Source organism: Megachile rotundata, chromosome 15, assembly GCF_050947335.1.
Source record: "Megachile rotundata isolate GNS110a chromosome 15, iyMegRotu1, whole genome shotgun sequence".
In the NCBI taxonomy this organism is placed as follows: domain Eukaryota; kingdom Metazoa; phylum Arthropoda; class Insecta; order Hymenoptera; family Megachilidae; genus Megachile; species Megachile rotundata.
This window is the reverse complement of record NC_134997.1, coordinates 11,275,835-11,292,011: the sequence shown is the minus strand read 5'-3', so window position 1 is coordinate 11,292,011 and position 16,177 is coordinate 11,275,835. Positions and strand designations below refer to the sequence as shown.

The following is a 16,177-nucleotide window of genomic DNA, read 5'->3' as shown; positions in this document are numbered from 1 at the left end:
ATTCCCTAGTTCCCGAATTCTCTAGTTTCCAAATTCCCTAGTTCCCAAGTTCCCTAGTTCCCAAATTCCCAGATTTCAAATTCCCCAATTTCGAAATTTTCCAGATTTCAAATTGCCTAGATTCCAAATTTCTCAAATCCCCAATTTTCTAGTTCCAAAATTTCCTAGATCCCAAATTCCCTAGATCCCAAATTCTCTAGTTCCCAGGATCCCAAACTCCCTAGTTCCCAAATCCCCTAAATCCCAAATTCCCTAGTACTTAAATTCCCTACTTCCCAAATTCCTAGTTCCAAAATATCCTAAATCCCAAATTCCCTAGTTCTTAAATTCCCTAATTCCCAAATTCCCTAATCTGCAAATTCCCTAGATGACAATATCCCTAGTACCAAAATATCTTTAGGTCCAGATTATCCCTAGATCAGCCTTCCTATTTTAATATTACTCCGAACAGAGTAGAAAGGACGCGCTTTATCGCCGGGAAAATACCGAGACTTATCGAGCGAGAAAGTCTATCTAGAAATATCGAATTAGACCGGGAATATTTTTGTCGTTCAATGGCTCGACGGGTTTAAATTTTTTATCGGGAGAATCAAATGTCATTTATATTTTTTAGGTGCATTCGGTTTCAGTTGTGGATCTTGTTACTGGCTTTGATATTTTGATTAATCTTTCTGGATTTCATTAAGAAGATCTGAAGCTTGATCTGGTTAGTACACTTCAGGTATTTATACAATTATTGATATTTATTGTGAATTTTATAAATGACAACTGCATAAAGAAGTTATTTTGAAGTAAATTTTAAAAATTATTGTGGACTTCATAAAAGTGTTGACATACACATATGGAGGGCTTCATATATGACACAAGTGGAAATAAAGAAGTTATTTTGAAGCGAATTGTAAGAAAAAATAATGAGAGTCAGTGCACGTAGAGAGTGTTGAATTTACGATCGCAAAGGGAGTAGTTAGCCGATTAAACCGACTGCATAAGACTATCTGGCGAATATCAATATTATCCAATCCATTGAATCAATTAGCCAAGAGGGAAGCCGATCGTTATTTCATTAGCCGCCGATGTAATTTGCCGAAGCGGCGCGATCGAGTAACGAAAGGAGAGAGAGAAAAAACGCATTAAGACATCAGGGTACGTGATCCCGTGACGATAAAGAACCCACGTAAACCAATTTCCTTCGTGGCCGTGCGTGCCGGCGAGATTCCGACTCTACGGTGGCCACGCGAAATCGTTAAAAGAACATCAGAAAGTACTTTCGTGCGTGAGCAACCGCGATTCTACGAGTCCAGATACGATTCTCGTTAGTAACGTTTCAACGAAAACCGAATAAAACTTCTACTAGTATGAAGGACTCGATATCGCGGCCATGACAGATGCAGCCATTTTCCTAATCGAACTTTAACTTTCTCTGCACTGACAACTTTTTTATTAAATTTCACTTTGTAATTCATGTAATTGGGACCAATTAGTACTCATCAACATAGTTTCGAGTTTCACGTGTATTAGGAAATTTTAGTTGGGGTTTTGACAAAATTTCGGTCATATTTTAGGGAAATCAAGAATTGCTCGTTAGTTCACATTTTTACTGGATGAGTAGTATACGTATTCAATCAATATGTTCATTTATTAGATCTAATAGTAAGAGTAATGTGATGTCCAGCCACATATGAGTGCTAAGGGTGCACCCCTTGATATGATTTGCCATATATGTATTGTCATATGTGTTTGTCATATATATTTGTCATATGTCATATGTTGTCACACATGTATATATTTTTCATATATTATATATTGTCACATATGTATATAAATGTCATGTATTGTCATATGTGTTTGCCATATATATTTGTCATATATCATATGTTGTCACATATGTATATATTTTTCATGTATTGACATATGTGTTTGTCATATATATTTGTCATATGTCATGTGTTGTCACATATGTATATATTTTTCATATGTTATATATTGTTACACATGTATATAATTGTCATGTATTGTCATATGTGCTTGTCATATATATTTGTCATATGTCATATGTTGTCACATATGTATATATTTGTCATATGTTATTTATTGTCACACATGTATATATTTGTCATGTATTGTCATATGTGTTTGTCATATTTGTCATATGTCATATGTTGTCACATATGTATATATTTTTCATGTATTGACATATGTGTTTGTCATATATATTTGACATATGTCATATGTTGTCACATATGTATATATTTATCATATGTTATATATTGTTACACATGTATATAATTGTCATGTATTGTCATATGTGCTTGTCATATATATTTGACATATGTCATATGTTGTCACATATGTATATATTTATCATATGTTATATATTGTTACACATGTATATAATTGTCATGTATTGTCATATGTGCTTGTCATATATATTTGTCATATGTCATATGTTGTCACATATGTATATATTTGTCATATGTTATTTATTGTCACACATGTATATATTTGTCATGTATTGTCATATGTGTTTGTCATATTTGTCATATGTCATATGTTGTCACATATGTATATATTTTTCATATGTTATATATTGTCACGTATGTATATATTTGTCATGTATTGTCATATGTGTTTGTCATATTTGTCATATATCATGTATTATCACATATGTATATAATTTTCATATGTTATATATTGTCACGTATGTATATACTTGTCATGCGTTATCATATGTGTTTGTCATATTTGTCATATGTCACATATTGTCACACATGTACATATTTGTCATGTATTGTCATACATTGTCACACATGTATATATTTGTCGTATGATCATTTCAACCCCAATAATTTGTCAGGTGCATGAGAGAGCTAATATTGAAACAAGGTTCATTCAACAGCCTCACACCTACACTACTAATATTAAATCAGGGAATTCAACTTGAAGTGTTCCGTCCATTCAATATTCACTAACCCTTGACAATACAAACTGCAATTGTACTTAAACTCTAAAGAACATAAACTCTGAAGAACATTAAACATTCCAATATGATGTATCACAATCGTACAAGTGCATCAGTCATACGAGTGCGTCACAAGACTCCTAGAAATATCGCAAGGGGTTGAAAGTGAGGGTCGAAAGAATAGCAGTCCAAGTGGAATAGGATTAGGTGGAATAGTAAGAAGCATCGATTTCTCACCTGCTGCTTGGTGATGTATATCGGCTTATTCAGGATGATCCACGTGGTGGTCTCGTGGCAGGCCGGCATCGTTGTGGAGCCGTCGTACGTCATGTAATATTTCGTGTCCGGCAAGAGTTGCCGCACCGTGAAGTGCTTAATCTCCATCGCTTGGCCTGCGTGCAAATCGGTTCGATCGATAACGTTTTAGATCCGACACGAGCACCGTCACGCGCATACGTACCCCAATTAACCTCCACGGTTCTGTGCACTATGCACATGCCTTATATCTACACCCCTTTCTGTGCGCAACGATGCCTTTCTCGCAGATTTTTAGCATTTTATGCGTTTGGAGCGTTTCGGGGGATTTTGAGAATTTAGAGATTTAGGGATTTACGGATTTTAGGAATTTGAGAATTGGAGATGGCGAATTTGGGAAGTTTGAGAATTTGGAGGGATGGGGATCTTGGGAATTTGAGAATTTGGAGATTTGAGGAATTTGGGGAATTTGAGAATTTGGTGGTTTGGGGATTTGGAGAATTTGAGAATTTGGAGATTTGGAGAATTTGGGAAATTTGAGAAATTGGAGAATTTGGAGATTTGGGGAATCTGAGAATTTGGAGATTTTAGGAATTGGGGAATTTGAGAATTTGGTGGTTTGGGGATTTGGAGAATTTGAGAATTTGGAGATTTGGAGAATTTGGGGAATTTGAGAAATTGGAGAATTTGGAGATTTGGGGAATCTGAGAATTTGGAGATTTGGGGAATTGGGGAATTTGAGAATTTGGTGGTTTGGGGATTTGGGGAATCTGAGAATTTGGAGATTTGGGGATTTTGGAAAATTTGAGAATTTGGGGAATCTGAGAATTTGGAAATTTGGGGAATTTGAGAATTTGGTGGTTTGGGGATTTGGGGAATTTGAGAATTTGGAGATTTGAGGAATTTGGGAATTTAAGAATTTGAGAAATTTGAGAATTTGGATATTTGAGAGTTTTGGGAATTTGAAAATTTGCTGTTTGAGGAATTTGGGACTGAGAGGTTGGGGTTTTCGAGAAGTTGAATATTTAGGGATTTTTGGAATTTGAGAATTTGGAGATTTAGGAATTTTAGGAACTTAAGAATTTGGATATTTAGAAATTTTATGAGCTTGAAATTTGTATAATTAGATATTGGGAATTTAAGAATATGCAGATTGTGAAATTTTGATGTTCAGGAATTTACCCAGCAGGGACTTAAAGAACGTAAAAATTGAACAAGAGGAAAACTAGAGAAGTCCAAAAATTTGGAAATTGAAAGACTCGAAAACTCAAAAGCCATAAAACTCAAAAGTTCAAAAACCAGAAAAATTTGCCCCTCCAAAAGAAGTCATCATTGCACACGAGTGTACACGTAAAGCTCCACACGCGCATAGTCACTCCACATTCTCCACAAAAGAATCCACTATTGAAATCAAACATTTCTAAACAGAGACGAGACACTCTCCCATTCATAATTACGCTTTAATTAACCGATGTAATTAGCAGACGTATTCATCCCCAAAAAAGTGTCACCCTTTCATTCCCTCGCTCTGTAGTTACTCTCTTTGAAACCCTTTCTCGGCAATTGAAACCAGTTACTTGTAATTAATTTCAGTTCGTATAGAAACAGTGGTATTCGAAACGACAACTTAAGACTTGCGATTAAACACGTTTGTGCAAAGAACGATTTCAATTTAAATTTCATTCGGGGGTTGAATTTAATATCTTGAAATCCTTTGATTTATCAACGTCCAATTTCGCTTTCAAAAACTATTACTCATTTGCTGTTTCCCTTGTCTGTTTACTGCTTTTGGAATTTTTAATATTTTATTTTATTTTCTTTTTACTATTATTTTTATTAATAGGCAATTTTGTTGTTTTATTGACTATTTTATTTGGTAATTTTAGTATTCTATTTATGTGTTATTTTTTATAGATTTTAATGGATGTTTCATTATCTACTTTTTTATCTTCACTATTATTTTTAATTAGTGTCCCTGTTATTCTACCCTCTATTTCAATTAATATTACTTTGCTATTTGAACTATTTTACTATTTTACTATTTTAACTGATATCTTTATTACATTATTTCTGTGTTAACTAAAGTAAATTTTACTACCCTATTTAATTGATAATTTTGTCACTTTATTTTCCTTGTACTACCTCATATGGTATATGATTTTTCTGTAGTAAAAGGGGTGGCTCACCTCCGTATCTGATCTTATCCAGCTGCTCAGTGAATATTCGTAACTCGGGGTTCGATTGATCTCCAACCTGAAAGGCAACCAGGTGTATCTCTTACTGTGATCGCTCCCGTCGATTCGATCTTTTTCACCGTATCGAGAGATTAGTCATGTACCTGTAGAAGCAGGGACACTGCCACGATCCCCTGCGCTCTGTGCAACGCATCCGAGAAATTGTTGTACAGCTGCGAGTTGAACCCGAATATTTGCAACTGTAACAAAATCATTTCACCATTAATTTACCAAAATTCATAAAAATTGTCACTGTCAACACTTTTTAAAATTGTAGTTGTCAAAATTTATTAAAATTCTCTCTGTTAAAAATTTATTAAAATTGTCACTGTCAAAAATTTATTAAAATTGTCACTGTTAAAAATTTATTAAAATTGTCACTGTCAAAAATTTATTAAAATTGTCACTGTCAAAAGTTTAATAAAATTGTCACTGTCAATAATTTGTTAAAATTGTCACTGTTATAATTTTTTAAAATTGTCTCTGTTCAAAATTTATTAAAATTGTCATTGTTAAAAATTTATTAAAATTGTCACTGTTAAAAATTTATTAAAATTGTCACTGTTAGAAATTTATTAAAATTGTCACTGTCAAAAATTTATTAAAATTGTCACTGTCAAAAATTTGTTAAAATTGTCACTGTCAAAAATTTGTTAAAATTGTCACTGTCAAAAATTTGTAAAAATTGTCACTGTCAAAATTTGTTCAAATTGTGACTATAAAAAATTTATTAAAATTATGACTGTCAAAATTGATTAAACTAATAACTGTCAAAATGTATTAAAAATGTGACTCAAAAATGAAAATTATAATTGTCAAAATTTATTAAAATTGTCCCCCATAAAAATTCCTTAAAATTGCAACAGCAAAACTTGACTATTAGAACCGATTAAACTTGCAACTACCAGACATTAAAACTACCGTCACTAAAAATAAAAATACTAAATATTGCAATACCTTTAAAATTCACTAAAATTCTTATACGTTTATCTCTACCCCTTATTAACATAATTTGTACGACTATTTTTATCATCTTATTGTTACCATTCACCATCACCTCTTCTAACAATTTTATCCACGTTGTACATCGAATTTTTATGCGTCCCTAAAATTAGTACGGACATCCTGTACAAAGATAGATACATCGAGGGAAATGTTCGTGTGTCAGGTTACGAAGGTGTGGCAATGTCTATAAATCGTCTTAGGGGATGAAGCAAGGTATATGAAGGGTGGATGCTAAGGGTGTAAAACATATTGCGTGATCTGGGACACCCTATTATTGCCCTCTTGAAATTTTAATACAATCTTTCGGGCCGTGAGAGCCCCGGGAACTTTTCATAAAAACATCGATACGTCGGAATATCTGAAATTTAATGACTGCATTAAATAGTTTTCAGCTTCGTGAACATTACGAACTTTCCTCGCGAAGGGATAGTAGGTTTTAATCCACGGTTTTCGAAATTTTGCAATTTCCTTGTAAGTTGAGTTATGACTTTCAAAGTTATTTCATTTTGGGAACGCAATTTTAGCAAAAATTATTTAGACAGCTATTTGTGTTTAATAAACTTTTAGCAAATTTAAACATGTTTCAAATGTTATATTGGGTTTATGAAATTCCTAGATATTTTCGTACGAGCAGTACATTTTTAGATATCTAGCTTTTTACATTTTAATATCCCTAGGTTTCTTGATTTTAGAATTTTGAAATTACTATGTTAATCAAGATTTCAATATTTCTAGATTATGATATCCCTAGTTCAAAAATTCCCTAGTTTCCAAACTCCTTAGTTCCAAAATTTTCTAGTTTCCAAACTCCCTAGTTTCCAAATTCCCTATTTCCAAAATTTCATAGTTCCCAAACTCCCTAGTTCCCAAATTCCCTACTTCCAAAACTCCCTGGTTCCCAAATTTCCAAAATCCCAAATTCCCTAGTTCCCACATTCCTCAGTTTCCAAACTCCCTTGTTCCCAAACTCCCTAGTTCCCAAATTCCCTACTTCCAAAACTCCCTGGTTCCCAAATTTCCAAAATCCCAAATTCCCTAGTTCCCACATTCCTCAGTTTCCAAACTCCCTAGTTCCCAAACTCCCTAATTCCCAAATTCCCTAGCTCTCAAATTCCCTAGTTCCCAAACTCCCTAGTTCCCAAATTCCCTACTTCCAAAATCACCTAGTTCCCAAATTCCCTAAATCCCAAATTCCCTAAATCCCAAATTCCCTACTTCCAAAACCCCCTAGTTCCCAAATTCCCTAAATCCCAAATTCCCTAAATCCCAAATTCCCTAAATCCCAAATTCCCTAAATCCCAAATTCCATAAATCCCAAATTTCCTAGATCCCATATTCCCTGGATCCCAATACCCCAGTTTCCAATATCCCTAGTTCCAAAATATCCCTAAATCCAAAATCTACTTAGATCTCAAATATCCCTATATCCAAAACATCCTGAAATGCAAAATTTTCCCACATCCTAATATCTCTAGTTCCAAAGTATCTCCAGATCCAAAATATCCCTTGATGACAATATCCCCAGATCCCAATATCCCTACATCCCAGCTATTTGCCCTTCAATAAACCCTTTTGCAAAAAAATTGAAACATATTTCAAAAGAAGATTAATATAGACGTCGCAAATATGTATTTTTTAAATTTAAATAGAGAGAATGAATTTTTAACTCGAAGTCGATTAACTGTTTTTTTTTTTCAAGTTGAATGATTTGAATTTCTGACAGGTTCGCGTTATGATTAATTTAGCAGAAATATACATATAGCGTATATCCACGCGTGTACTTGACACGTGTGTACGTGAGTGCCCCACTTTACCCTAAAGCGTTCAAACTTTCGGCTATTAATAAATTTCTAGCAGGCAAATATCGCAAAATGAGGCTGATGGAAGATTGGAAATTTAGCGTTCGAAATATCCTCGAACCGGGTCGATTGAATGCGAAAAGCGAATTAACCGCGGAACAACGATAAATCCATCGCGAACGAGTGTTTCACGTTTCATCGCACCATTTTGTTCCAATTTCACTTTCGATCGACGACGTATCCTTCGAATTTATTTCCACGATAACAAACAACGAGAAAGGATTGATACAATGATCAATTTTTCGTTCCATTGCCGACCGAATTCCGGGCACGAGTTTCGTAAATAAATTTTTCACGTCGAACTTGCCGGCGAATTTCGAACGAGAAAGTTGGTTAGCAGAGGAAACTTTTCGTATTGGTGAACTTTCATATTTTCGTTTTATAGATATTTTGTTTTAAGTTGCTGCAACTTTTTTTTTGCTTTCCGATGCACTCGGCGCACTGTGTGTCAGTCCACAAAACTGTTAAAGGCTATACGTTTCACGCCACGTATATCGCATTTCTATACTAGTAACCTAGTTCGCTAGTCTGACCCAGTTAAGAGATTAATACCTGAAACTGGTGGAAAAATAGAAACGGAACGGCTTTCACGTTAATCAGCTACGCTTACGTGATCGAGTAAATAAAAATCGTTCTTCTTTTAATCAAACCGACACCGGAATCCGTATAGATTACCTATCTGCCGGTATTTCGACGGATATATAGCCAGAGGATCAATAATCGGACTTCTGTCAGGGTTGCTTTGAGATAGGACGGTGATTATCTTGAGTAGCTGATTTAAAGATTAGCTGAAATTACAACCCCTTCACGGTCGTCTTTCCACAATGTGCTAATTTATGACGACCAATTGCGAACTTTCACGATTTAATGTCTTTTCGGACTTTCATATGGGTTTCGTAGTTTGCGATTTTTCGGATTTTTGAAGGTTTTTGGGGATTTTAGGAGTGATGGATTTTTGGGAATTTTGGGATTTGGGAATTTTGGGACTTGGGAATTTTGGGAATTTGGAGAATTTGGGGAATTTGGGGATTTGGTGAATTTTGGGAATTTGGAGAATTTGGTGAATTTTGGGAATTTGGAGAATTTGGGGAATTTGGGGAATTTGGGGATTTGGTGAATTTTGGGAATTTGGGAATTTGGGAATTTGGGAATTTGGGAATTTTGGGAATTTGGGAATTGGGGAATTTTGGGAACTTTGAGATTTTGGGAATTTGGAGAATTTGGGGAATTTGGGGATTTGGTGAATTTTGGGAATTTGGGAATTTGGGAATTTTGGGAACTTTGAGATTTTGGGAATTTGGGTATTTGGTAAATATTGGCAATTTGGGAATTTTGGGATTTGAGAATATTGGAATTTGAGAATTTTGGGATTTGGGAATTTTGGGTATTTGGGGACTTTGGGGATTTTGGAAATTTTGGGATTTGGAAATTTTTAGATTTAAGAATATTGGAATTTGGGAATTTGGGAATTTTGGAATTTGGGAATTTGGGAATTTTGAAATTTGGGAATTTTGGAATTTGGTAATTTTGGAATTTGAGAATTTTGGAACTTGACAAATTTTAGAACTTTGGAATTTTTGAATTTTGAAGTTTTAGAATTTTTGAATTTCTGAGTTTGCGAAATTTTTTGAATCTGGAAAATTTGGGGAATTTTTTGATTCTGGAGAATTTTGGAAGTTTTGAAATTTTAGAATTTTGAGAAATTGTCGGAATTTTGGAATTTGGGGAATTTTTGAACTTCAAGTTTTACAACTTAAATATTTGAAAACTTGAGTTCACACCATAAAATCATTTACTCTCCTCCACATCTTTCTTTCAACAACCCCAAACTCTAAATAATCACTAAAATACTGAACTAGTTATTCATCTCACTATTAACCCCTTAACCCAAGACTTTAATCTTTAATCGTACAAATTATGACTGTCATAGAAAACTTAATCACAGATCAAATACTATCATACAAAAATATATTTCTTACATTTCCATTTGAACTGTGATCACAAGCTTCCAAATGTCACAAGCCAAGTACTTTCCATTTTGGAATAACAGGAGTTAGAACAAAGAACCAAATAAAGGAGTCAGAAAACAACAAATTAAGAAGTTAGAATGCACCATAAAAATGAACTAGTCAAATCTTAACTAGTTAATAAAATAAATTAACATACCTCAGCCGGAAACGCGTGTCCATCAACAGTATGTTCGCTCCCAGTCCGATCATCCAATCCAAAGTGCAGATGTATCTCATGGAACTGATAACGATAACTGAGAGGTCCCCCAGAAATGTTAACCGGATGTCTAGTGTCGTTGTCCACCGCGAACACCACGCTATGACCAGTGTTAGCGAGCACTCCTCCAACTCTGTGCTTGTCCAGGTTCAGGGGTTGCAGATTCGGGTCGAATAGCAACCTGGACGGCTCCAGGTTCACCGGTGATTGTCGTCTGCCCTTGTGACACAGCCACCATTCCGGATTGATGAGACCCCAGAAGCCAGGACCTTTCGAAGCGAGCCGATTAAACAGTCGAACGCGGCTTTCGAGCATCGATTAACGCGCCCACCCTTGAGACTGCTAACAACTTCCAAACGAACTTTCCACCACGCTAAACCCGGGGATTAGCAGCCGGGGAGGCTATGAAATTATTCAAGAAGGGAAGCAACTTCGGGATTCGACGAGTTTATCAGTCGGAACGGGACACCTTTTCGGGGAAATGAAGGTTCAAATATGTGAGGGCATGTTTAAATTTCTAGACTGGTTTGTGCGTGGAATTAACACGCGTGGAGATACCACGCGAGGAGTTACCACGCGTGGAGTCACCACGCATAGAATTTACCACACGTGGAGTTACCACGTGTAGAATTTACCACGCGTGGAATTGCCACGCATAGAATTTACCACGCGTAGAATTTACCACGCGTGGAATTACCACGCGTAGAATTTACCACGCGTGGAATTACCACGCGTAGAATTTACCACGCGTAGAATTTACCACGCGTGGAATTACCACGCGTAGAATTTACCACGCGTGGAATTACCACGCGTAGAATATACCACGCGTGGAATTACCACGCATAGAATTTACCACGCGTGGAATTACCACGCGTAGAATTTACCACGCGTGGAATTACCACGCGTAGAATTTACCACGCGTGGAATTACCACGCGTAGAATTTACCACGCGTGGAATTACCACGCGTAGAATATACCACGCGTGGAATTACGACGCATAGAATATACCACGCGTGGAATTACGACGCATAGAATTTACCACGCGTAGAATTTCCCATGCGTGGAGTCACCACGCGTAGAGTTTCCCATGCGTGGAGTCACCACGCGTAGAATTTCCCATGCGTGGAGTCACCACGCGTAGAATCACCACGCGTAGAATTTTCCCATGCGTGGACCTACCACGCGTGGAATTACCACGTATGTAATCACTACGCGTGGAGTCACCACGCTTAGAATCACCACGCGTAGAATTACCACGCATGGAGTAAAAACATTCTCTGCAAAAACATTCTTTGAGGATGCTGATTGATTTTTGGGGAGTTGGGAAATTGGGACTTTTTAGAGATAGGGTAGTGTACGCTGTACATAGTATAGTATACTATGAAGGTGAAGTTTTTATAGTTTAAGGGGTAGTTTCTGATTTCGAGATGGTTCGAGAGGGTGTGATGTTACTCTAATTTTAGAGAAAAATAGATGGAAGGTACAGAGAATTGGGAGTTGTATTTTTAGAGATACTGAATGCACTGAAGGTAAAGGTTTTATAGTTTTAGGGGTAGTTTTCAATTTCCTGATAATACACCACTGTCTGATGTTACTCAGCGTGATTTTAGAGAAAAATAAATAGAAAAGAGTGTGCAGAAAATTGAGACTTGTTTTTTTAGAAATAATGAGTTGTACAGTGAAGATGAAGTTTTGACAAAATTACAAAGGGGTAGTTTTTGATGTCCTACTATACTGTTGTCTAATACTCTGCTTCATTTTAAAGAAAAATAAAAGAGTCTACAGAAAATTGAGACCAATTCTTTTGCACACAGACACACTATGAAGGTAAAATTTTAACAGAGTGTCAGGGGTAGTTTTATTCCTCGATAGTACCCTACTCAATTTTAAAGAAGAATAAACAGTGAAAATGTTAGAAGAAATGGGGAGGTATTTTTTAGACGTCAGGTTGAAGATTATTTATATACAGTTTTCGAGGGTGCTTTTTTATTCCCTCCAGTGTCTGATGTTACTCAGCTTGATTTTAGAGAAAAATAAATAGAAAAGATGGTGGAGGAAATTGGGAGTTGTGTTTTCAGACATACTGTACGTGAGGGTGAAGATTGTTTGTATAGAATTTTAGGGGTTAGTTTTTTTATTCCTAGTGTCTGATGTTACTCTGCTTCATTTTAGAGGAAAATAAACAGAAAAGGTGGTGGAAGAAATTGGGATGTTTCTTAGGGTTGGTGAGGGAGATCGTTTTTATAGATTTTTAGGAGGGTGGTTTCTGACTTCTGGATAGTGTAGAACGTTTCTGTGGGATGGTAGATAAAATGGTAAAACGAATTTTTGGGGTTGCAGAAATTTAACTTAGATAAATTTAAAGAAACAAAAATATAAAAGAGTATTTCCAAAATATTTAAGTACCCTCATACTTTTATCTTATATTTGAATTTACAGTCCCTAAAGGGGGTTAAAAATGAAAAATATTATAAAAGTTTCCATATAGTATTTGTGATTTTTTGAAACTATAAAATATTATTTTAACATAAACAAATTTTTATAATGTATCCTATTTTTTTCTGAATATCGTAGAGGGATCTTTTCAAGCTTTCGAGAACATTGTTACTATAAAATGGTTATAAATAAAAGAAGCTAGTTTCCTACAATAACTTTTCATAAATATTGTAGCAGCCAGGGGTTGAAAATCATTTACATTTCCTGTTAGCGTATTACATTTTTTGTTAGTGCACGCTTTAATAATACAACTCCATATGAACTTGTATTTCATGAATATCGTAAGGGTGAAAGGATGAAGATCGTTTTTCTAAATTTTTGAGAGGGTAGTTTTACTTTTCCTAGAGTAACATATTTAATCATAGAAGAAGCTAGTTTCCAGTGGTCGGAACATGTTTTTCATGAATATTGCAGGAGTCAGGGGATGAAAATCGTTTTTCTAAGTTTTTTAGAGGGCAGCTTATTTGCGTAAAATGTCTGCAGTTATGGAACTTATTTTGTATGTATATTACAGTGTATTAAAATTTCTTAATATTAGGGTTCCTGCAAAATGTTCGAGAATAAAATAAGATTGAAATTTGGGGTTCTATAAATGTAGGTATGAAACAAGGATTTTTTAGGTTTTTGAAGGGGTAGTTTTTGACTTATGCAAGGTGGCTAACAATATAATTAAGCTTCATTTTAACGAACACCCCTACCATACATCCATAAATAACCCTACCAATATTACCAACGATTAGTTAAAAGCCTGTCAGAACCACGCGTAGAATTTACGACGCGTGGAATTACCACGCATGCAGTTACCACGCGTAGAATTACCACGCATGGAATTACCACGCATGGAGTTACCACGCGTAGAATTTACCACGCGTGGAGTTACCACGCGTAGAATTTACCACGCGTGGAAATACCACGCGTAGAATTTACCACGCGTGGAATTTACCACGCGTGAAGTTACCACGCGTAGAATTTACCACGCGTGGAGTTACCATGCGTAGAATTACCACGCGTAGAATTTACCATGCGTGGAGTTACCACGCGTAGAATTTACCACGCGTGGAAATACCACGCGTAGAATTTACCACGCGTGAAGTTACCACGCGTGGAGTTACCATGCGTAGAATTACCATGCGTAGAATGTACCATGCGTGGAGTTACCACGCGTAGAATTTACCACGCGTGGAATTGCCACGCATAGAATTACCACGCGTAGAATTTATCATGCGTGGAATTACCACGCGTAGAATTTACCATGCGTGGAGTTACCACGCGTGGAATTACTATGCGTAGAATTTACCACGCGTAGAATTTCCCATGTGTGGAACTACCACGCGTGGAATTTACCACGCGTAGAATTTCCCATGTGTGGAACTACCACGCGTGGAATTACCACGTATCGAATCACCACGCATGGAATTTACCACGCGTGGACTAAAAACATTCTCTGCAATCTTTCTTTGCACCTAATCGCCTACTCGTCCCTAACAGTACCTGCACCTAACAGTACTTGCACTTAGCCCAGCAGCTCTCCGTACACTACCCCATACGATTACAATTAACAAAAAATAAACTTGAACGATCATGGGGTCCCTTACCGGAAATACCATCATAGGTCCACCATTCCTCCCAGCTGACGGGCCTAGATTCTGCAAATAGTTCATTATCAAGAATCCGTGGTACGTCATTTACGAGACAGCAGTCCTTAACCCAGAACCAGTTGCCGCAAGTCAAGTGGCAAGGATATTCGGCCACACTTCACCGAATAACGAGCTACTCGTCTCAATTATACACTTTCTTGCTACAGTCCGCTCGTAAGCAATTGGCCCACTCAAGGTCATCTTCCACTTTTAGACAATATCAACCGAGTGATCCTCTCTTTAACCTTCTTTCTTTGTGCTTTTCGGGACGTGCGTCATCAAGATACTTTTATCCTTTTAGCAGGATTAAAAGTTATTTTAAACTCGCGGAATTCTGCAGCTTTATGGACTCTTCAAATTGTTAGAGACATTTTGTGGATCCTTATACAGTAGACTCTCGTTATACTGTCACTTTTATAAGACTCTAAAATGTAGCTAAATCATGATTCTGGCGAATTTGAGTAAATACTCACGTTTTATTGCATTGTGACAAATTAGTATTACACGTACTGTATGGATCATTCTTTAGGTTACTGCGTTGAATTCCCACGCGTCAAATTAAGCGTGCGTTGAAACACCCCTGGTAGAATGAACTATGCGTTGAATTACTATAGGTAGACCGTGCGTAGAATAAACCGCAGTGTTGAATTGCCACGAATGGATACAATACCCATACTTATTAGGTATTGAATTACGCATGGCAACACGTTGCGTCACGTGATGTATTACCATGCGTGAGATTACTACGGGTAGAATTACGCGCTGAATAGCTACGTATTGAATTACTACGCGCTGAATAGCCACGTATCGAATTACCACGCGTTGAGTTATCTGACGTATCGCATTACCATGCGTTGAGGTATCTCATGTAAAAAACACCAAGCGTTGAATTTACCTCGTGTTGAATTACTACGTGTAGGATTACCATGCGAGGAATTTACCACCCATAGAAATTACCACGCGTGGAGTTACCGCGCGTAGAATTTACCACGCGTGGAATTACCACGCGTAGAATTTACCACGCGTAGAATTTACCACGCGTAGAATTACCACGCGTAGAATTTACCACGCGTATAATTTACCACGCGTGGAGTTACCACGCGTAGAATTACCACGCATAGAATTTACCACGTGTGGAGGTACCACGCGTAGAATTACCACGCGTAGAATTACCACGCATAGAATTTACCACGTGTGGAGGTACCACGCGTAGAATTACCACGCGTAGAATTACCACGCATAGAATTTACCACGTGTGGAGGTACCACGCGTAGAATTACCACGCGTAGAAATTAGCACGCGTGGAGTTACCACGCGTAGAATTTACCACGCATAGAATTACCACGCGTGGAATTCGCCATGCGTAGAACTACCACGCGTGGAATTACCACGCGTAGAATTACCACGCGTGGAATTCGCCATGCGTAGAACTACCACGCGTAGAATTACCACGCGTGGAATTCGCCATGCGTAGAACTACCACGCGTGGAATTTGCCACGCTTAGA

At 36.7% G+C, this 16,177-nt stretch overlaps 1 protein-coding gene across 5 annotated transcripts in view; it reads right to left on the bottom strand.

Annotated features, from left to right (window-relative positions):
* Positions 1–16,177, bottom strand: part of CARPB (Carbonic anhydrase-related protein B) — a 40,980-nt gene that overhangs the window by 5,897 nt on the left and 18,906 nt on the right. For all 5 annotated transcript variants that reach the window (XM_012286056.2, XM_012286057.2, XM_012286058.2 and 2 more), the window contains 5 exons: positions 14,630–14,680; positions 10,479–10,807; positions 5,553–5,648; positions 5,401–5,467; positions 3,197–3,351 (listed from right to left, as the gene is read on the bottom strand). In XM_012286056.2, the coding sequence (XP_012141446.1) occupies positions 3,197–3,351; positions 5,401–5,467; positions 5,553–5,648; positions 10,479–10,807; positions 14,630–14,680 (698 nt within the window). The remainder of the gene's footprint in view (positions 1–3,196; positions 3,352–5,400; positions 5,468–5,552; positions 5,649–10,478; positions 10,808–14,629; positions 14,681–16,177) is intronic.